We start from the raw sequence: 21,711 nt of genomic DNA on the forward strand, positions 1-21,711 counted from the left end.
ATAGCCTACAAGTCTAGGTCTGCTGGATGAACCTCGGTTTGAGGTGCCTTCTTGGAGTACGAGGGCTCCCCTTTTTAATCCCAGGGTCCCCCCCCCCCCCCCCCCCCCCCCCCCCCCCCCCCCCCCCGTACCAGTTCCCGCAGGAAGTGTGGGTCCTGAAGTGGGAGGTCTCCAGCAAGGACGTTTGTCCCCTCTGTCCCAGGCAGGATTCTGGGTGTGCACAGTGTGGTGTGAAGATCTGAGTGTAAGCAAGAACACATTTCCCGCCCAGGATGCCAGCACCCTCCCTTGACGCCTCTGACGCACTGGCGCCTCCCTTCCAGGAGCCCGTTTCTCCGTTTCTCCGACAGAACCACAGAACCGAGGGCGGTCACGCGAGCCTGGGGAGCGGGTGCCACTTACCGGGAGAGGGGTGGTGGCCTACTTGGTGGCATGGCGTCCGGAGGTGGCTCCCTGGGTCTCATAGCCTGCCTCCTGTTGTTTCAGTCAGAGCTCTGGGAGGCCTGGGCAGCTGCCGCTGTATACTCTACTTCTGATTTCTTCTCAGGGCCCAGTGAGACCCCAAGGGTGGACCCATTGTCACCCATGCAGGTGCAGGTGACCAGGATGGCCCATCAGGACCGATCCTCTCCTTTCAAGCCGTTTTCCTTCGGTAACTTGAGAAGGGGTGTCTTTGGCAAGGAGAGGGCTGTGTCAAGGCCCAGAGTGGGAGTTAGTGACACCCTGAATTCTAGGGACGTGGGTTCAGCCCGGGCCATTGTTGGGCAGAGTCTGGTTGCCTTGCCTGTGGCTTCTGAGGGGAATGTGACTGCCAATGGGGAGTGTGTGACACCACACCTCGGAGGATGTGCGGCACCTCTGGTGCCAGCAGGACACACATAGACAGCCTCCTTCTTGGTCGTCGGGTCCTCGAGATGCTTTCTGTGGAACCGCTAGAAGAGAGTGCTTGATTCTGAGTGCTTCCCAAATTGTTCTCACTCAGGCTGTGGCCAACCCCTGATGAAAATCATGGGAGGTGTGGACGCTAAGGAGGGAAAGTGGCCCTGGCAGGTGAGCGTGCGGGTCAGACACATGCATGTCTGCGGAGGCTCCCTCATCAGTGCCCAGTGGGTGCTGACTGCGGCCCACTGCATTTACAGGTGAGGAAGTCCCCAAAACAAGATGCACAAAAAGAGTGGGCGGGGGTGACCTGCTGTGATCATCTTGTTACTGGAAATGCCTAAGGTGGGGCACAGGTGGGACAACCAAGAGATCAAAAGGGGGCTGTAGTTATGGAGGCAGAAAGCTCAAGCATGGGCAAAGGGGCAGGGGCCATGTCGAGAAGCAGGGTCATGGCTCCTAAGGCGATGCTTCTCTCCCACAGCCGAATCGCGTACAATGTCAAGATGGGCGATCGGAGTGTCTACCATGAAAACACAAGTCTGGTGATTCCCATCCAGAAAATCGTTGTCCACCCCCAGTTCTTGTCAGCTACTGTTGTTACAAATGACATAGCCCTTCTCAAGCTCCAGCACCCCGTGAATTTCACCTCCCAGATTCACCCTATCTGCATCCCTCCAGAGAATTTTATTTTGAAAACTGGGACCAAGTGCTGGGTGACGGGATGGGGCAAAAAAGACCCAGGTAGAAAGATCTGGTGCTCAGGAAGAAGCGTGGCCTTATTCCTACAGTAGAAATAGAGGATGAAGGGAGACAGACTCCTTGGCACTGGGTGATGGGCGGTTTGGTGAGCTTAGGTGATCCCAGTCTCGTGCTGAGGTCCTTCTTGCAACACGAGTATCTGATGACAGCCTCCTGGGAACTAGACTTTGTCAAATCTCCTTTTGTAGTGTTGTGGGGACACATGTTGAGTGGTTATGGGTATTCCCAGTGGACACGGGCCAGATGTGACAGAATTATCCTGGGTGGGTTTTCAGATTTACCTTAAGTGCATGAGTGTTTTATCTGTCTGTCTGTCTGTGTGGCAAATGCCTGCCTGGTACCCAGAGGTCAGAAGAGGGTGTCATGTCCTCTGGAACTGGAATTATGGGTTGTTGTGAGCCTCCATATGGTTGCCGAGGAAACTAAAGTCTGGTCCTCTGCAAGGAGCAAGTGCTCTTAGATGAGAAGTGGTGGCACACGCCTTTAATCCCAGCATTTGGTAGGCAGAGGCAGGCCGATCTCTGTGAGTTCAAAGTCAGTTGAGTTTGAACAGAATGAGTTCCAGGATAGCCAGGGCTACGCAGGGGAAAGCCTGTCTTGGGAAACAAAAACAAAACAAAACAAAACAAAACAAAACAAAACAAAACAAAACAACAAGTGCTCTTAACTGCTGAGCTTTCTCTCTCCAGAACCTTAGAGAGATTTTTGCTCGGGAGAGAATGAGCTGCCTGCCAGCTTCTCAATAGAAATACCTATCTTGGTAGTGAGGGAATTCCTTATGCCTAGAGGAACTGGGAAAGCCAGAGGCCTCTGTTGGTATGCTTCTTATGCCTGAGAAGAAGTCACTTGTGACCTTTGGGGTGCTATCTCTCTGTGAGCCTGTGATTATGTTCTAGAGAATGAAGAAAAATGGTTGGATGTGGTGTTCTGTGCCCAAGTATGGACAGTTTGAAACTAGTTTGATTTACATAAACACCTCAGTCTCACCAACAAACAAAACATAAAGAGAAAGACGTTAGGATATCTTGTAACTATTACTACTGGCATTCAGTAATGTGCTCACTGGGTTCTCTGTCCACTGTGAAGATTCATACACTGCTGATCTTCTTCATTAGTATCAGACGTTCCAGCAGAAATTCTCCAGGAGGTGGACCAAAATATCATCCATTATGCCGAATGCAATGAGATGTTGAAGAAGGCTACATCGACTTCTAATGACCTAGTCAAGAGAGGGATGATCTGTGCCTATAAAGATCAAGGAAAGGATTCTTGCCAGGTAAGTGCATGCCTTTTCCTTGGCCTTAGATGGCAAGGCCCCAGTTCTTTGCCACCTCCTTTACTCAAGACAGTCATGGAGGGAGCCACACTCCTTATGGCTCCTGAAGTTGACCTTGCCTGGTCTTTCTGTGTAGCACAGCATGGCCTTAAAAGTGAGATCTGCTTGTGTCAGCCTCCCAAGCGTTGAGATTATAGGGAGACACTACCTTGTCCATCTGGTCTGGTTCTTTCTAAAGGATGTGGCCTGTTGTGTAGGTTGCTGCATAGGGTTCTTGTTTACCTGTTGAGTTTGGGAATGGATAGTCTAATCACGTTTTGCATTGAGTTCTCCTATGTTTTAGGGTTCTTATTACTGTGGAGAGACACCATGACCATGGCAACTCTTATAAAGAGAACATTTAATTGGGGTGGCTCACTTAAGCTTTAGAGGTTCAGCCCATTGTCGTCATGGAGAGGGAGCATGGCAGCGTGCAGGCAGACGTGGTGCTGGTTGCGTCTTGGCTTGCAGGTAACAGGAAGCTGACTGAGACACTGGGCAGTATCCTGAGCACAGGAAACCTAAAAGGCCGCCCCTGCAGTGATACACTTCTTCCAACAAGGGTATACCCACTCCAGCAAAGCCATACCTCCTACTAGAGGTTTGGGGGCCAACTACATGCAAACTACCGCATCCTCTGTGGCAGTTACCATGACAAAGGGAGCATCAACCTGTGTTAACTGAGCTAACCTACACCACAACCCTGCAGCTAACATCACTGACTGATTGACAGGGTCTCTGTGGCAGTGGGTTTGGGAGAAGAATATGCAGGAATGGACTCACGTAGAAGGGTTTTGCTGTGTAGGTTAAAGGCATCAGAGGAAACTCAGGTTAAATGTAAGGAATTAGGAGCTCCTACATAAAAGTGATATTTAATGGGATTAAGAAAGATTTTATTTATTATTTATTCATTCATTTGTTTGCTTATCTATTTACTTATTCATTTATGGAGGCAGGGTTTCTCTGTAGACCAGGCTGGCCCCAAACTCACAGAGATCTGCTTGCCTCTGTCTCCCAAGTACTGGGATTAAAGGCGTGTGCCCCTACTGCCTGGCACTTGTTTTTATCTAATGTGTGTGAGTGTTTTGCTTGCATGTATGTGTACGCACCACGTGCATGCAATGCCTACAGAGGCCAGAAGAGGGCGTAAGATCCCTGGAACTGGGTCACAGGTATTCTGGATCACCATGTGGGTGTTCTCAAATAACCCAGGGTCCTCTGCAAAAGCAGCAAGTGTACTCAACCACAGGATCATCTCTCCAGGCCCTTGGAAGTAGAATTCAGCAGCAAACACCACTGTGGCTCCAGAAATGATGATAATAACATCAGGGATATTATCATTTTCCCATAACTTTTCAGTGGCCATATTGACATACCTAGTTCTGGCGTTTGTGTGTTAATAGAAGTTTGGGTCTAGCAAGGAGGCTTCCCTTACCCCTCCATTCTCTCCCTCTCTTCTGAGACAGTGTATTGGTTTGTAGCTTGAACTCCCCAAAATTCTCCTGCCTCAATCTCCTTAAGGCTGCTACTATAAGCATATACCACTGCACCTGGCTCCGGCTGGGCCTTTGGGGTGCCCGAGGAAACCCTGCATGAGCCTGTCTCCCTCATGTCCTCCAGTGCCATCAGCCCAATCCAATGGGGGATCAATTCCATTCTTGCCATATCTTTCTTTCTTCAGGGAGATTCTGGCGGCCCTTTGGTCTGTGAGTTTTTTGATAAATGGGTGCAGGTGGGCATTGTGAGCTGGGGCATCGGCTGTGGCCGCCGAGGACATCCTGCAGTGTATACCGACGTTGCCTTCTACAGCAAGTGGCTAACCGAGGTGGTGAACCAGGCCACTTGCTTCTCTCCACGGGTCTTCCTCATCTTACCACTGTGTTCGCTGACCCTGTGACATCCTGTGGACGTGCCGGCCACTGTATCTCACCCCATCCTCTTTCTGAGCCTCTCCCTTTCCTTCCCGTTCCTTCCCAATGTCCTTTCTTCAAATTCCGTTTGGGATCCCTTTCCCTGGAGAGAGTCACGGTGAAATGTGTCAGGAATCTGAGAGACTTCAAAGTGCTCTGGCCTGGTGCTCCAGCGGCCGTCCTTGGCCACGCTGCTCCTGAGCGGTGCTCTGCCTGGCAGGAATGAAGGTGGATCCATTCCAGTTCGAGGGCAAACCGGCCTGCCAGGTGAACGACAGTGCCCGCCGAGAGGACCTCATCGGCGGTGCAGCGGGAGCTAGACCCGACTCTGGCGTAAGGGCTCTCACCTCAGATTCTGTCGTACTAGAGTTAGCTTGGTGATCACTGAGAGAGAGAGAGGACCTTCAGTGTCCTAACTATGACCATTCTCTCTCAATCTATGATTCTGTGAAGTTACATTTCTCATTGAATGTAATTTGCAACCATGTTCAAAGATAAAGTGAAATTTGAAAATAATGAAGAAAATATCTGAGCAGATTTCCTTATTTCTCTTGAAGAATTTCCTTTTCTAAGTAAAGCTATGGGGGTGTATGAAGTACCCTGCCCTGTCAGGCCTAATGACAAGAGGACGGTTGGTAACGTTAAACTCAACTGTCCTGTGCCTTGGCCCTGATCAAGCACGGTGTGTTTGTAGCGTTTAACACTCTTGTTTGAGGTATCTCTAAGAAGAACAAATAATTCTTGGTTTTGGTTGTGTGAAAGACACTTTATACTCTCAGCCCGCAGGAAACACAAACTAGCCCCTGGGCTAGGCTTTTCTTTTTCTTCTCGAGTCTGAACTAGCTCTCAGCCTCCCTCACGGTTGATGGCTTGCACACATTCTTTCTGTGACTGTCTCTTCAAGGCTTGTGCCATGTTTGATTCAGATACTTTTTAATTGCTGGTTTTTAAAAGCCATTCTTCATGTGTTCTGATAAGAGTATTAAATCTGTGACTTGATTTGTTTTTAACTGGAGGTTGTGAAGAATTTTCTTCTTTTTTCCCTCCTTAAAAAGGTTTCTAATGGCCGGGCGGTGGTGGCGCACGCCTTTAATCCCAGCACTCGGGAGGCAGAGGCAGGCGGATCTCTGGGAGTTCGAGGCCAGCCTGGTCTACAAGAGCTAGTTCCAGGACAGGCACCAAAGCTACAGAGAAACCCTGTCTCGAAAAACAAAACAAAACAAAAAAACAAACAAACAAAAAAAGGTTTCTAATGTTAGCCTTGACACGCCTGTGACCAACAAATTAACTTTTGTTCATGGCATAAGATAGAAATCAAAGTATGTTTGTTAAATTTTTACAACATGATTTGTTGAAATGCATGTGTTTCAGCGTCGAGTTACACCACCAACTGACAGTGGATTTTAGCACCTATTTCTCGACTCCACTCGCTCCCTGTCCACCTACATATTCTTAAATAAAATGCCACTCTGCCCTAATTATTTTGTTTCTAGTCTTGAAATTTGGTGCTGTACCTACAAAGCCATTCACGTTGCAAGTTCCAGTCTCTTGGAACCGAGGACTCTGGAGATAACTCGGTTATCACGTGCTCGCTGCACATGCTCACACGAGGAGCTGAGTTCAAGCCCCAGCCAGGATGGTGATACGCACTTGTCATCCCGGTGCAGGAGAGGCAGAGAGCAGAAGACCTCTGGGACCACTAATGCTGCCAGGCCAGCCTAACAGGCAACTCTAGATCCGCTGAAAGGCTCTGTCTCAAAAATACAAAGGGGGCAGCTTTTGAGGAACAGTACCCAAGAGTACTTCTGTCCTGCATGTTCATGTTCATACTTGTGCATGGGTACCTGTTCACACTCAACACACACATGTATGTATACACACACAAATGAAATGTATGTGGAGGGCCTGGAGAGATGGTGCGGTGGTTAAGAGTGCTTGCTGGTTTTGCAGAGGGCCTGAGTTTGGTTGCCAGCATCCGTGCTCAGCTGCTCAGAGCTGTCTGTAACTCTAGGTCCAGAATATCTGGCCTCTAAGCTCACCTGCACAAGTGTCTGCATACATACTCATGAATAAAAATAAAATGAAGCTTTAAAAACTGTATATGGGAAAATCAAAGGACACAGAATAACTGATGCAAACAATACAGGTTTCAAGACTTTAAAATGATACGCTAATCAATACAGGGTTGTATTGGCATTGGGGCAGAAATATCGATCAGGGGAACAGATCTAGAAAGAGGTCTGTACCTGTATAGCCAGATGATTTTAGTCAAAGTGTATTAATGTAAACTAATGGGGGGAAGACAGTCTTTTTATTTAGCAAATGGGGCTGAGGGGCTAGGAGTGGACCTCAGTATAATGGAGCGCTTGTCTGATGTGCATGAGGCACTTGGCTAAAAACCTAGTGCCACAAAAGATGAAGGGTGTTAGAAAAATGACCTTTGTCATTTTTAAATTTTTAAAGGCAGTGGCACTGCACGCCTTTAATCCCAGCACTGGGGAAGCAGAGATAGGAGAATCTCTGTGAGTTCGAAGCCATCCAGGTCTACACAGTGAGTTCCAGGACAGCCAGGGCTACATGGAGAAACCCTGTCTCAAAAAACCAAAAACCAAAAACCAAACAAACAAAAAAGAAATAAAAAGGAAATGGCCTTTGCTCTTCACCTGGCAATGTATAGATATTTTATTCTGTTAATTAAAAATAAATTATAGAACTCAATATAAACCATGAATCTATAAAACTTCTAAAGAAAGCCAGAAGAAAAGAACCCGTGGTTCTTGTGTAGGCAAAGATCTTTTACATAGGGCATTAAAAGGATGAGCTCCGGCTGACAAGAAGGCTTTTTGGGTTAAAGTTCCGGTTACCCAGCCTGAGGACTGCATTCATGCCTGGGACCCTACCGCTGCCCTGAGCACCAGCCAGCCTCCAGCAGTACAGAGCTCGGTGGGGATCCGTGGAGCCGGGGAGCTTTTATCTAACAGAGTAAGGAAAAAGACACACACTCTCCTAACGGATTCCTTCTGACCTTTCCTTTATTTTCCTTCTGTATCTTTATTTTTCTCAACGTCTTTCATGGTGATTTCATTCTCTCATTCCTGATGCTTTCCTTCTAACTTTCTTATTTTTTTTTCCTTACAGCTTATATGTCCCAGAGAAATCTTTCAAGCAGTATAAAAACTACAATATGGTTACATTCTAGTTTTCAGGTGAATGATTACGATGACTTTAAGTAAAAAACAGCATGTTTTCAACACCCTTTACATGAATAAACATTTTACGTATTCCAGATGAGAAACAAGTACATCCATGTCCAAACAGCTTGCTGTAGATGAACAGAGCAAGCAAGGTATTTTTCTCAGCCAGCTCTTTTACTGGTAGACTGCATTGTGCAGTTACAAAGAAAGGATCAATCATTTCATTATTTACCTCAAAAAGAATCTTATAAGAAATCTTAGAAGAATCACAAATCAATATATATGAAAAAGAATCAGTCAGCTCTGGGTGCATACCCACTCATGAATAGTTTTGTTTTTGTTTTTTTTTTTTAAAATTGATTTTATTGCACTACACATTTTTCTCTGCTTCCCTCCCTACCCCTCTTCCCCTTCAACCCTTTTCCAAGGTCCCCATTCTCCCAATTGTCTTTTTCTACTTCCCATGTAGATTAGATCTATGTGTGTTTCTTTTAGGATCATCATTATTGTCTAGGTTCTCTGGGATTGTGATTTGTGGGCTGGTTTTCTTTGCTTTATGTTTTCTTATGCTTTACATGTACCACTTATGAGTGAATACATATAACATTTGTCTTTCTGGATCTGGGTTACCTCACTTAAAAGGATGTTTTCTAGCTCTATCCATTTGCCTGCAAATTTCAAGATGTCATTATTTTTTTCTGCTGTGTAGTACTCCATTGTGTAAATGTACCACATTTTTCTTATCCATTCTTTGGTCAGGGGGCATTTAGGTTGTTTCCAGGTTCTGACTATGACAAACAATGCTGCTATGAACATAGCTGAGCACATGTCCTTGAGGTACGATTGAGCATTCTTTGAATATGAAATAAAAAGAAAGCCTGGGGTGGTGGCACACCTTTAATCTCAGCACCTGGAAGCCAGAGGCATGTGGATCTTTGTGAGTTTAGGCCAACCTGATCTACATAGCAATTCCAACACAGCCAGGGTTATATAAAGATTCCCGTCTCACACTTCCCCACCCCTACCTCCAAATAAAAAAAAAAAGAAAAGAAAAGGAATGGACTGGAGGGAAGGCTTAGCAGTTAAGAGTACTGGCTGCTCTCTCAGAGGTCCTGATTTAAATTCCCAGCACCAACATGGCAGCTCACAACCATCTGTAACTCCAGTTCCAGGGGATTCTACACCCTATTCTGGCTTCTTTGGGCACCAGGCTTGCATGTAGTGTACAAACACACATGTAGAAAAAAAAACCCATACATATAAAATAAAAATAGAAATAAAGGAAAGGAGGAGGAAGAGGATAAAGGAGAAGACCTGCCCGTATTGGGTCCCAGTGGATGAAGTTTTAGACACTGCCTTGAGCAGAGGGAGTCAGACTCTAACTTTAAAGTTTGTTCCACTGCCCTCAGACTCACAATTGATGTTCTTAGTGTTGCTTGAGGTTTGTTCTCTATCATGTCTATGATGCACTGTAGCCTCCAAAATCCTGTATCTCATGCAAGAAAGATGGGAAGAGAAGGGCAAGGCCAAGGAGAGTCCAATTCCAACTAGATCATGTTAGAAATTTGCCAAAGCCAGGGCTAACTTTAGTCTTTGAGTTGACATTTCCTTAAAAAAGTGGTGATAATGTGGGAACTTCAGGAAGCTGAGATGTTAGTCTTGGTATTATCCCATATCATCATCATCATCACCATCATCATCGTCACCATCATCATCAACACCATCATCACCATCATCATCACCACCACCACCACCATCATCATCACCATCACCACCATCATCACCATCATCATCACCATCACCACCACCATCATCATCACCATCACCACCATCACCACCATCATCATCACCATCATTATCACCATCACCACCACCATCATTACCATCATCACCATCATCACGACTACCATCATTACCATCATCACCATCATCATCATCATCACCATCATCATCATCACCACCATCACCATCATCATCATCATCACCATCACCACCATCATCATCACCATCATCAACACCATCATAACCATCATCATCACCATCATCACCATCATCATCACCATCACCACCACCATCATCATCAGTTCTCATTAGCCTGGTCTTGCCTTGAATTTACAATCCTCCTGCCCCAGTTTCCTGAGTGCTGTAATTGCAAGTGTACAACATCATCATTCTTTGTTGCTATTTCTAAAAACTAATTTTTAGTTAGTGACTATTGTTTCATCATGATACATACATATATGTCAGTCATTATAGTTTTCTTCATCCCCTCACTCAACTGCCTGCTCCAGTGTCCCTTCCTGTTGGTCGTCTTCCTCCTCCCCAAGTGTCCCCCTGTTGTTTTTATATTAAATGTATTCCATTACTCTCTCTTCCCTACCCTGAGATCTCTCTCATGGTCCCTTTCTGCCCCCCCCCCACCAACCACCTAGATTCTACAGAAGAAATGAAGCAACCATGCAGATGCAGTACCTCTCTTCCTAAGTCTGGGTAGTTATCTTGACAAAATGGTCTTCAAGGAGTAGAAGGCTGGAGAAATACTTCACTGGTTAAAAATACTAGTTGTTCTTCTAGAAAACCCAGATTTAGTCCTAGCACTCATATAGAGGCTCACCACCATCTGTAACCCCTGTTCCAGGGCATCTGATCCCTTCTGACCTCCTCTGGCACTAGAAACACATATAGTGTATTTACATACATGCAGGAAAACACTCATATGCATAAAAAATAAAAAAGGCAGGCAGCATAAAATAAATACATTTTCAGACATCAGAGAACTACGCTCCAGAAAAGAAGAGAAACAAGTGAGGTGAGTGTTAGGGCAACATCGGCTTTCTACAAATGGGCAGGTTTCAGATGGCACAGTGAAAACCCAAATAGAAGAGAGTGATATAAAGAGCCAGAGATAGGAGCTGACGGCAGCTAGAGGCCTGACAGTTTCAGGTTAGAATACTGTAGGCCCAAGAGTTGGCAGATTGTGGCTTATCTGCACTTCAAGACATAGGCTGGGCCAGCGAGATGGTTCAGCAGGTCAAGGTGTATGCTTCCAAGCCCGACTACATGAGTTTGATGCCTGGGATCCACATGGGGGAAGGAGAGAACTGACTCTTGCAAGTTGTTCTCTGACCTCCACATGTGACACACACACACACACACACACACACACACACACACACATACACACACACACACGGGTAAATAAGTGTTTTTGTTTTTTTAAAGACAGTCTGTTGGCTGGACTTGGTAGTACATGCCTATAATCCTGGCACTTGGGAGGTGGAGTGTTGTAGGAGGCTGCTTGTTTGTTACCGGCTGTTCAGCCTCTCAAAATAATCACATAGAAACTGTATTAATTAAATCATTGCTTGGCCCATTAGCTCTAGCTTCTTATTGGCTAACTCTTACATCTTAATTTAACATATTTCTATTAATCTGTGTATTTCCACGTGGCTGTGGTTTACCAACAAGGTTTCAGCATGTCTGTTCCTGACAGCAGCTACATGGCATCTACCCTGATGCATGGTTGGTAACTTTAGGGGCAACATATCTGCTAAGGAGTTCTACTTTTGATAACAGATCCCTGGCACTGGGAGATCTGGGGAAAGAACAGGTCAGGTATGAGATGCTCGGTTGTATATCCTCGCATCATGGAAGCTTCTGCTTAAGGGGCTCTCTGCAGCCAGGGCACCCCACCTCCCGCTAGCCACTCTGTCTGGGTTACACCCTGCCTGTGGGTCAGATGGAGAGAGCCGAGAGCTGGGAAGGAGGTGATATGCCAAAGTCAGGCCTGAAAGAGGCCGCGTGATGGAACCGGTTTTCCCCAGAACTGTGCGCAGCCTCAGTAACTGCCATGAGGAGGCTTGGAGACAGAGGCCGAGGCCTTCGTGGTGGTATGGCCTTACCAGTTGGCGACTGCCTGGGCCTCTTGGCTTGGTTCTTGCTGCTTCAGACGCGATTGGAGGAGGCCCGGATGGTTCCAGGGACACTGTCTCTTCCTCTCCCCTTGGAGGATGGTCTCAATGACCCGGGGGCAAGCCCACTAGAGAAGTCAAGCACAGAGATGCCTGAGACCTCTCAGGCCCCGCACCCTGTGGGGAGTGCGATGTCCCTTGATTCGGTGGCATTTACTCCAGGTCACTCTTTTTCAGTCACGACTCTGCCACAGGGACGATTTCCAACATGGATTCCAACCACTTCAGGTGAAGTTCCTGGGCCATGGTCTGCCCCAGAGACCTGGCCTGGACCTAGGGGGATGGGACCCTGATTTATAGGAGGATCTTGGTATGGAGTGTGGGCTCTGAGTGGGCCCGAGATCCCTTGGGGATCCACACCTGCCCTAGGATTTGCAGAGACAGAGGCTTGTTCTGCAGGAGCAGCCCCTCCCATCAGCCCCTCCCTTCACTAACCTACTCCAGGTTGTGGTCAGAGAATTGCGAGGATAGTTGGTGGAAAGCCTGCTGTGCAGAGGAGGTGGCCATGGCAGGTGAGCCTGAAGGTCAGAGGAGGGCACATCTGCGGGGGCTCCCTCATCAGCAAATGGTGGGTGATGACTGCAGCCCACTGTGTTTCTGGGTGAGTGCCTGGGGATCTGGGTTTGGGCCCCTGACCAGGTTCTATGGCCTGCCCCTCTTGCTTTTTATTTGGAAAAAAGGAGCCTGTGGTGCTGGTTCATGCCTGTAATCCCAACATTTAGGAGACTAAAGCAGGAGGATTGCCAGGAGTTAGAGGCCAGTTTGTGATTTCCAGGCTAGCCTGGGCCACAGAGTGAGAGATGACAGTCCTAGGTTTTTTTTGTTTGCTTGCTTTTTTCTAAAAAAAAAAAAAAAAATCAGTTTCAGTTCAGTTGACATGAACGTTGGGATTTCTAACACAGTCCCAAACGATACTGATCAGAGGCCACACACACTTGGAGAACCAGCTGGTGGCTGGATGGGGTTGTTAGAGGTCCTGGAGAGGGGTAGCTGATGGCTGCCTCAGGAGGATGGGACTGGGCTGGGGAGCACGGTGACACTGTGGATGGGAAGTGTGTAGACCCTTCAGGATCTCTTTGCAGCCATCTGGATTACGTAGCGGCGATGGGAGAGATTGACCGGTGGTCCAGCAGGGCAGTCCACATTCCAGTCCAAGACATCATTGTTCATCAGGATTTCTCTGTTATGGGATCAGTTGTGCATGACATTGCTCTTGCTCTGCTGGCCTTCCCTGTGAATTACAGTGCCAACATCCAGCCTGTGTGCCTCCCTAGAAGGGCTTTCTTTGTGCAAACTGGGACCCAGTGCTGGGTGACCGGATGGGGCAGAGTAGTTGAAGGAGGTGAGCCTAAAGTAAGACCTCAGCAACCACAGACTGGGGAACAACCTCCTTAGTAGCCTGGGATTGGTCTCTAAGGTCAAGGGAGGGACAGGCAGCCTGAGTTTCTAGCAAGTGGAAAAGGAGGGGAAGAGAGAAGGCACCATGCGGGAACAAGTACTGGTGATTTTCTATCGGCTTGTCAGGATTGGAGGACTTAGGCACCAAACATGGTGGCTACTCACCAGGGCAGATTTTTGGCTCAGGGTGAGAAGACCTCTCTATAAGCTAGAAGCACTTATCTTGGATGTGAGGAAAGGCCCGGAAACTCAGTGAGTCTATAGGGCAGCGGTTCTCAAACCATGGGTGTGACCCTTTAGGGATCTAATGACCCTTTCACAGGGGTCATCTAAGACCATCAGAAAACACAGATATTTACATTATGATTTATAACAGTAGCAAAATTACAGTTATGAAGTAGCAATGAAGATAACTTTATGGTTGGGGTCACCACAACATGAGGAACTATATTAAAGGGTCACAGCATCAGGAAGGTTGAGAACCTCTGCTCTAGGGCCTCCTATTACTGGGAAGAGTGTAGTTTGGTACTTTGTGGTATTTACCTGTCTAAGAGTTTGTGTTCATATCCTAACAAGTAACGATGTTTACTGGCGCATAGGCTACGATCACTAGTATTAGCAAGAGCTTATCACACGCTTGTCAACTCTTGGGCAACAGTATTTTATTCTCTCTCAGACTATTCTTCCTTCTATTCCATGGTTTGGACTTTGTATCGCCTTACACTCTTGGCAAGGTTGGGCCTCATTTCCCCCCAGTGTCAGATGTGAATCCTAGCTGATGTCTTTGAGGGTACTCAGGGGTGAACACGATGTTAAGGTCCAGAGGAGGTACCACTGACTCATGCCATTCCTACTTAATGGAGATCCGCTCTCTCCAAAATGATCTCCGTGTAGGTGCCTCATCAAGACTTCTTCGGGAAGTTCAGCTAAGCATTATTCGTCATGAGAAATGTAATCAGATCCTCAAGGACAAGACAGGGAATATATTTACCATTGCCCAGGAAGGAGTGGTCTGTGGCTACAGTCAGAAAGGAGGAGACACCTGCCAGGTCAGTCAGTTCATGGGTCTCTTGCCACACTGCCCCGCTATCTTCCCCCCAGAAGTCCCTAATTCCCAGACAGGGCCTGGACTATGCCCCCATCCTCCATTTGTTGTTTCTGAAGCTACTGACTGGACTGTCAGGACAAGCGGCCACAGTTCCTGGGCTAGCCTGACAGGACTGTCCAGGAGCAAACAGCCGACGCTGTCTGCAGTGGCTGGGGTGGGGTGAATAAGGGCAGCAATAATACAGATTTGGGGTTTTCAGCCTCTTCTGTGGGACATTCCATGCACACAGGGTAAGTGATTTACTCATTATTTTAGAATAGAAACATTATGTTGGTTTATATTCAGTTAGCCTCGTTTTAAGATGATTTAAGATTTATTTATTTTACATTTATGAGTGCTCTATCTTCATGTCTGCCTTTATGCCAGAGGAGGACATCGGGTCCCACTAGAGATGGCTGTGAGCTGTCATGTGGTTGTGGGAATTGAACTCAGGACCTCTGGAAGAGCTGTCAGTGCTTTTAACCTCTGGGCCATCTCTCCAGCCCCTGGTTAACCTCTTTGAATAGACAGAAATGTTCATTTGCTAAAAAGATGTAATTCTAAAGTCTCATAGAAACCGAGGAGTAGCAGGTGAATGTCTGGTTTGTATCAATCTCTCCAGTGCCTTGGGGTGGACTCTGCTGTGTCATGAATCAATTTCATTCCTGTCATTTCTTTCTTTTTCTCCAGGGAGATTCCGGGGGGCCGTTGGTCTGTGAATTTAATAAAACCTGGGTGCAGGTGGGGATCGTGAGCTGGGGCATTGGCTGTGGCCGAAAAGGATATCCTGGGATTTATACAGAAGTGAGTTACTACAGAAACTGGATCGTTAAAGAACTGAGCCGAGCTCCGGATTTTAACTCATCGGGCTGCCTCACCTTATGCATGTGTCTGGTGCTTCACCTGGTGTCCTGGTGACCCTGCGATCCCCACAGCCCACTGTCCTCTTGTTTCTGAGCCTCCACTAGGCTTCTCTAACCTTCCTTCCCTGTCAATGCTCTCTCTTCAAATTCTACTCGGAATCCATTGCCTCAGTGGAGCATGGCAGGGAGCTGGGAACTTGCAAAATCTCCTGACCTGGTGCTCTGGTCATCTGCCTCAGTGACCACTGTACGAGGCCTGTGCCTTGCTTGGAGCTTAGGAGAGAGAACCATTTCCAGATAGGGGACTCTCTGACCTGCCAGGTGGAAGGAGATGACTCATGGAACCCTTGGAGAACATCTGGAGAGGAGATACATTGTCAGTGTTGAGTAGCCACTAGACCTAACTGCTTTCCTAGCTCTTACCTGAGACTCTGCTGTATCTGAGTTCTATGATCACTCACAAAGAGATGGGAGGCCCAGCACATTTTCTGCAGAGCTGTGAGCCTGGGACTTCTACATCTGGCTCAGTTGTGGTTGACAGCATGTTCCCTGCACCCCAGTGGGAATCCATCTGTGAGTACAAAACTATTGCTACCCTTGATTGCTGGAAGCAGTCCTGTCTGGTGCCCTCTTCCTTGGTACCCTACAGTCACCTCCAGGGCCACCCTAGGTTGTGTTGATGCGGTTTTGGAGAAGATAGATTTTTAGATATGAACTGAATAAACATGTCTCATATGTTCTGAAGTTTTGTCTATCTGAACTGTTTGGCTGCTTATAGCATACTCTAAAGAGACATGGGCCCCCATTTACCTAGGGAAGTTATTTGGTCTCTGTTAAATCCTAGAGGAGGCTACCTGTCTCATTTAAGTTTGGTGGGTGGTCTGAGCCCATGAGTCCCACAGCACACATCTCAGACCAGCCCATCAGCATGGAATGTGCCTTCTGGGTTCCCCTGACTTTGGAGGCCCCGTACATGATTTTCCCTGTCTCCACAGGTTGATATTTTGTTGCTCTGAGCCAAGGGCACCCTCTAGCCCTTGTTTATCTTCTGTCCTCCAGCTCCTGGCCCAGAGCAAAGAGTTGAGGAGTCATTTGGATGAGAGGATGGGTAAATGAATTCTCAAGGGTCCTTTGTGGCCCTACACCTTTCTCTCAGCCCATTGCTCTGGCCCCATTTTCCTTTCCAGGTTGCTTTAGTGAGGGGAAAAATACAATAGAGTAGGCAAAGGTATAGCCTCTGGGGATACATCCCCTGCTCCCAAAGAGGGAGTCCTTTGATCTGTGCTATGGGAGGGATTTCTAGGCATAGGGAATAAGAATTTAGCTCAAGCATTGTTGAGGGAAAAATAGGCATCCACTCTGAGGGAACGGAATACCAAATACCAATGCTGACAATTTTACTCTTCCTGGCCAATGCTTGTGGATTACTTTTGCTAAGTCAGGCACTGGTGTAGGACTCTATATAAGATGTGGGTCACAGGTAGGAAGGGGTTTACTGGGGAGACCCATGGGGACAGGGCATGATGGCTGATGCAGAGGAAGAGGAGGTGGGTGGTAGATGGGTCTACTGAACTAACTATACTTGACAAAAGTACCAAACATTCAGAGATGCAGTTTCTGGCCATAAAGGGCAAGTGACAGCAATGACCATTTCCTGTGGTCAGAGTAGTGGCCCATCAAAATGAAACCAGGCTCCCTGGAGAAATGCTTGAAATACACGTGTGGAGTAGGAAATTTCTAATAGGAGCCTACTATTTTCTATCATCGCAGGGACTCGTGGGGTCACAGTAAGATGCAGGTACTAATAAGAGGGTGTACTCTGTCCAGCAAAAGATGGGACCATAGGAGTGTCACCAGACCCGGAGAATCTAATGTGTTTGTGATACACCACTTCAGATTCAGTGGCCGCATAGATCAGGGTGTTCCTGTCTCTGTCATTTCACTGTAGATGTGTACAGAACAGTGGAGACCTGTGGGTCATCCGGTACCCATGCTCCCAGGGAAGATGGACGGTCATGCTGCTTCCTCGGCTTCTTTCAGTTCGCTGTCTGAATGAGCATCTTCCATTCTATAACCACGTCATTTCCCTTACATTTATGGTAGATTTTGCCAATGATTTTAAAGACCCCAACCACATTGTTGAAATGTTGCTTAGCACAGGGAGGACACTTTTGACTGACAGCTTGAATTAATAAATTCTAAGGAGATGAAGCACATCTCTGAAGAACAAGCCCAGAGAGGATTAGATCATGAGGGCCAGAAATTTATCCATAATATGACGGTGTTGTTGGGAGGTGGGGAAAGACAGGGCCTAGCCAGAGGAGCTGTGCCGTAGAGCACGTGTCCTTGAGGGCCGTTTCTTTCCCTACATCCTCCCTGTGTTCCCAGTGTTTGTTACACGCTGTCTCCATGTGTGCAGCTCCACCACGTCTTTCTCACCATTTTAGGTGGAACTCTCGGAGACTGGAAGCCACGGGAATAATTGCTCACCTTGACTCATTTCTCTCAGTTTTTTTTGTCCATAGCAACGATGAATCTGATTACCACGGCTCTTAAGGACAAGAAGTACGGGGCTCAAAGAGAAAAAGGAGTATATTGGAGCAGCTTCCGTCAGATATTCAGGATGCTGTTGGCTAAGAATCCAGTCATTTCACAGAGTGCACACAGCCGCAGGTTGCAGGAATGCACAAACACCGGCTGATTAATGAGGATATTTTCAGCAGCTTGTCGGGACTTAAACCTGTCTTTCTCCTAGGAGCAATAATGGATTGGTGCTCACCGTGGCAGTTTGAAACGTGACTCCTGTGGATGGCAGCTGTCCATCTCACAGCTGCACAGGGGAACTGGGCAATGCTTGCTGTTCCGGTGGGCGTGCAGGCCTGTGGCACTGTGTGGCAGCTCTATCAGGGCCATGACACCCACGATGGTCTTGTCCTGTGGTGAATAGCTCCCTGAGAGTATGGGGAAGGGCGTCTCTGGTTCCTGGGAGAGGGCTCTCATCTTCTAGTAACTGGCCTTAGGACAGTGTTCCAGGCAGATGGAAGCAGAAGCTACCAGGACTCTCAATACCTAGTCTCATTAAGAAGTCGGGCAACTTTTCTTCTATTACATTCTGTTTACCCAAAATAAGTCACAGTTGGTCTGAAGATGTATCTCAGTTGGTCGAGTGTTTGCCTAGCAGTTGTGAAACTGTGGGTTTGATCCCTGACACGACCTAAACCTTGGCGCAGGGGTGTATACACGTATTCTCTGCTCTGGGAAGTACAGGCAGGAGAGTCAGAAGTTCAAGGTCAACTTTGGCGAGTTGGAGGCCAACCAGGGTTCCATGACACCCTATTGTAAAAAGAGCCAGAATGTCTTAATGCCAGACCAGACTTAATAATAGCTGTGAAATGAATTTCATTTCTTTTTCTTTCTGTGTTGTTTGTTTGATTTGGGCGGGAGAGTGGGCAGGACCTCACTATGCAGCCCTGGCTGGTCTGGAGCTCACAGAGATCTGCCTGTCCCTGCTTTCTGAGTGGTGGGATTAAAGGCCCGTGCCTGGCAAATTTGCATGCTTGGCGGATGGCGACATAACATGCTATGCCCACGTTTTCTAACCCACCACATCGAGGATAATAAAAAATTCTTTAACAATTCTAAAATGAACGAACCCCTAATATTGCCCCCCCCTGAAGTAGTGGCTCTCAAACCCAGAGCCTTACACGCACAAGGCAAAGACTCTACCACTGAGCTACATCCTTAGTCCCAGTCTCCCCAGCAGCGGCTGAGAGAGAACTGGCGGGGTTATGAGATTGCACCTCCAGCCCAAAGGAATTAGTTTCTAGGTAAACTGGCTGCATTGTTGCAAGAGAAGGCCATTTGATGTCATGTCGCTCGGTGGCAGATCCAGCATTAATTCTCTTGTTGAGAAAAGAACTGCAGAAGCGTAACTGTCGGTGAGTAGGAAATAGAGGGTGCAGAGGAGCAACCTGGAGCGAAACGCACAAAGTCCAGACTGTAGGAGACCACAGGTCAGGGTCCAGGGTCTTCTACAGGTGACGTTCAAGGGGCTGAGTACCGTGTAGTCGTGGTTCTAAAGATACATGAAATACAAAAGAGTCTTAGAGACGAGAGGGGAGCATTCAAGGAAACGTGTCTAAAGACACAACAGTTATAGCTGACGTCTCATCGAGGGCGGGATGGACCTGTGTTAGGGGGGCACACGGGAGGGCTTCCTGACTGCAGTCCAAGCAGTGTCACTGTGCCTCGGCTGCCAGAGCTGCGTGTTTGCTTGGTCTGGATGCGTGTGTCAACTCTATCACATGAATTAAAAAGGTGACAACGCTCACGAGTGAAACTACTGGGGTGGGGCGGGGTCGGAGATTTTGCTATCATTTATTTAATGCTTATTGGTCTGCAGGCTGTTGATTTCTTCCTTTGGTATTATTGATAACCAAACATCTTTATATGTAGCAATTAAATGTATTTCAGCAGCTTTGTTATTTTATATGTAATAAACAGATAATAAACTGTGTTCACTTAATACGCTCAGTAAGCTGTGATATGGGCGTATGCACGTGCAATCATTACTGCATTTATTCTGAGTATGATGAGTCTTTTGCCTGCATGAATGTCTGGGCGTCCTGTGCGTGCCCTGTTGCCTGTGAGGTCAGAAGAGGGTGTCAGATCCCCTGGATCCAGAACTACAGATGGTTCTGAGCCAGCATGTGAGTTCTGGGAACTGAACCTGGGTCCTCACGCAGTACAGCAAGTGCCTTTAACCACTGAGCCATCTCTCCAGCCTTGTTTTTGTATTTTTTTTTTTATTTTTCGAGACAGGGTTTTTCCGTAGCTTTTTGGTTCCTGTCCTGGAACTAGCTCTTGTAGACCAGGCTGGCCTCGAACTCACAGAGATCCGCCTGCCTCTGCCTCCTGAGTGCTGGGATTAAAGGCATGCGCCACCACCGCCGGCTTGTTTTTGTATTTTAATGCAAGGTTTTGCTGTGTGGTCCATGTAAGTGTTAAAATTCTGAGGGGAAAGCTATCTCCAATGCAAGCATTACAGCTCTGAGGGGAAAGGTATCCTGGCAGTCGGGGGTTGAGGAATACCACAAAACCACACCACACAACAAACCTCACACAAGAGATGTACTGGGGGAAATAGGTGGCTGCCTATGCTTGGGAGAGAAACAGGTAAGAGCTGAGCAAGAGGTAGGCTTCTTGGGGGTAGAGCTTTCCAGGGTGGCCTGGGATTGGTGGGATTTTGTAACTGATCTTGGACATTTTACTCTGCAGAGCTTGGCCACTTCTGTCTTGAGGGACTGAGTCCAGTAGTTACGGCCATTGGAGTGTTCTGTGGGTGGAGCCTGGTGGCTGGAGGTCCTCAGGGCAGGGCCTGGCCTCCAGAAACTTTCAACCCTGGCTGACCTGATACTACTAGATAGCTCAGACTGACCTCAGATTTGTACCCATCTTCCTCCCTCAGCTTCCTAAGTGCCGGGATGGCAGGTGTAGGGGTGTTTAGACTGCGTGTGTGGTCTGTGTACCACTTGCATGCAGTGCCTACAGAGGCTAGAGGCCATCAAATCTTGGGAACTGGAATTGGAGATGGTTGTGAACTGCCATGTAGGGGCTACAAATGGAACGCAGGCCTTCGGGAAGAGCAGGAAGTTCTCTTAACTGCTCACTCATCTCTCCAGCCCCTCCCCTCTGATTCCTATGTACTCTCTCATATCATCTACAGACACCTTTTTTAAGGTTTAAAAAATATTTTTAACATGCATATTTTGCTTGCATGTCTGCAGGTGCCCACAAAGACCAGAAGCATCAGATCCCCTGCACTTGGAGGCAGTTGACCATTTCTAGTGGTCAGATGTTGTGGTCTTGAAACACCATTTCCCTTAGGCTTGCCCAGAGAGAAGGCTTGAAAAAATGTATAGGTGTGAGTAGGAATTGCCTAAAGGAACCTGGTATTTCCCACCATTCCAGACAGCAAGATCACTAGTAAAGACCACGGGGGTCAGGGCTGGAGAGATGGTTCAATGCTCTTTCAAAGGACCTGGATTCAGTTCCCAGCACCCACACGGTGGCTCCTAACCATCCTTAAAACTCCAGTCCCAGGGGATCTGATGACCTATTTGACATCCATGGGCCCAGGCAGCCAAAACACTCACACATAAAGAAGAAAAAAGGAACCACTGGGATCCTAAACAACTGAGTCATGTACAAATCAGAACAGGCCCTCCAGGTGAACGGTGCTTTACCTGTGAGATCAGAACAGGCCCTCCGTGGTGAGCGGTGAACCTGTGAGGTCAGAACAGGCACCCCGTTGGTGAGCGGTGGTGAACCTG

General features: G+C 47.5%; 2 protein-coding genes across 2 annotated transcripts; both read left to right on the forward strand.

The window, feature by feature from the left end:
• The first annotated feature begins 432 nt into the window (after positions 1–432).
• Positions 433–4,867, forward strand: LOC126500025 (serine protease 42-like). The gene is made up of 6 exons (XM_050139627.1): positions 433–652; positions 983–1,139; positions 1,364–1,623; positions 1,737–1,745; positions 2,763–2,917; positions 4,638–4,867. The coding sequence occupies exons 1-6, from the start codon at positions 433–435 to the stop codon at positions 4,851–4,853; spliced, it is 1,017 nt and encodes a 338-aa protein (XP_049995584.1). The 3' UTR covers positions 4,854–4,867.
• A 221-nt stretch (positions 4,868–5,088) lies between these two features.
• LOC126499984 (serine protease 44-like) lies at positions 5,089–15,487 on the forward strand. The gene is made up of 6 exons (XM_050139551.1): positions 5,089–5,170; positions 11,885–12,259; positions 12,476–12,632; positions 13,114–13,373; positions 14,324–14,478; positions 15,207–15,487. The coding sequence occupies exons 1-6, from the start codon at positions 5,089–5,091 to the stop codon at positions 15,432–15,434; spliced, it is 1,257 nt and encodes a 418-aa protein (XP_049995508.1). The 3' UTR covers positions 15,435–15,487.
• The last annotated feature ends 6,224 nt before the right edge of the window (positions 15,488–21,711 follow it).

The sequence above is a fragment of the Alexandromys fortis genome, unplaced genomic scaffold (genome assembly GCF_014885135.2).
Source record: "Alexandromys fortis isolate MF-2015 unplaced genomic scaffold, M_Fortis_MF-2015_v1.1 scaffold_36, whole genome shotgun sequence".
In the NCBI taxonomy this organism is placed as follows: domain Eukaryota; kingdom Metazoa; phylum Chordata; class Mammalia; order Rodentia; family Cricetidae; genus Alexandromys; species Alexandromys fortis.

Bases quoted from the DNA above. Each gene is read 5' to 3' on its own strand.
- LOC126500025 (XM_050139627.1), top strand. From the start codon at position 433: ATGGCGTCCGGAGGTGGCTCCCTGGGTCTCATAGCCTGCCTCCTGTTG. The intron at 653-982 runs GTAACTTGAGAA...GTTCTCACTCAG, and splicing joins TTTCAAGCCGTTTTCCTTCG to GCTGTGGCCAACCCCTGATG. The intron at 1,140-1,363 runs GTGAGGAAGTCC...TCTCTCCCACAG, and splicing joins GCGGCCCACTGCATTTACAG to CCGAATCGCGTACAATGTCA.
- LOC126499984 (XM_050139551.1), top strand. From the start codon at position 5,089: ATGAAGGTGGATCCATTCCAGTTCGAGGGCAAACCGGCCTGCCAGGTG. The intron at 12,260-12,475 runs GTGAAGTTCCTG...AACCTACTCCAG, and splicing joins ATGGATTCCAACCACTTCAG to GTTGTGGTCAGAGAATTGCG. The intron at 12,633-13,113 runs GTGAGTGCCTGG...ATCTCTTTGCAG, and splicing joins GCAGCCCACTGTGTTTCTGG to CCATCTGGATTACGTAGCGG.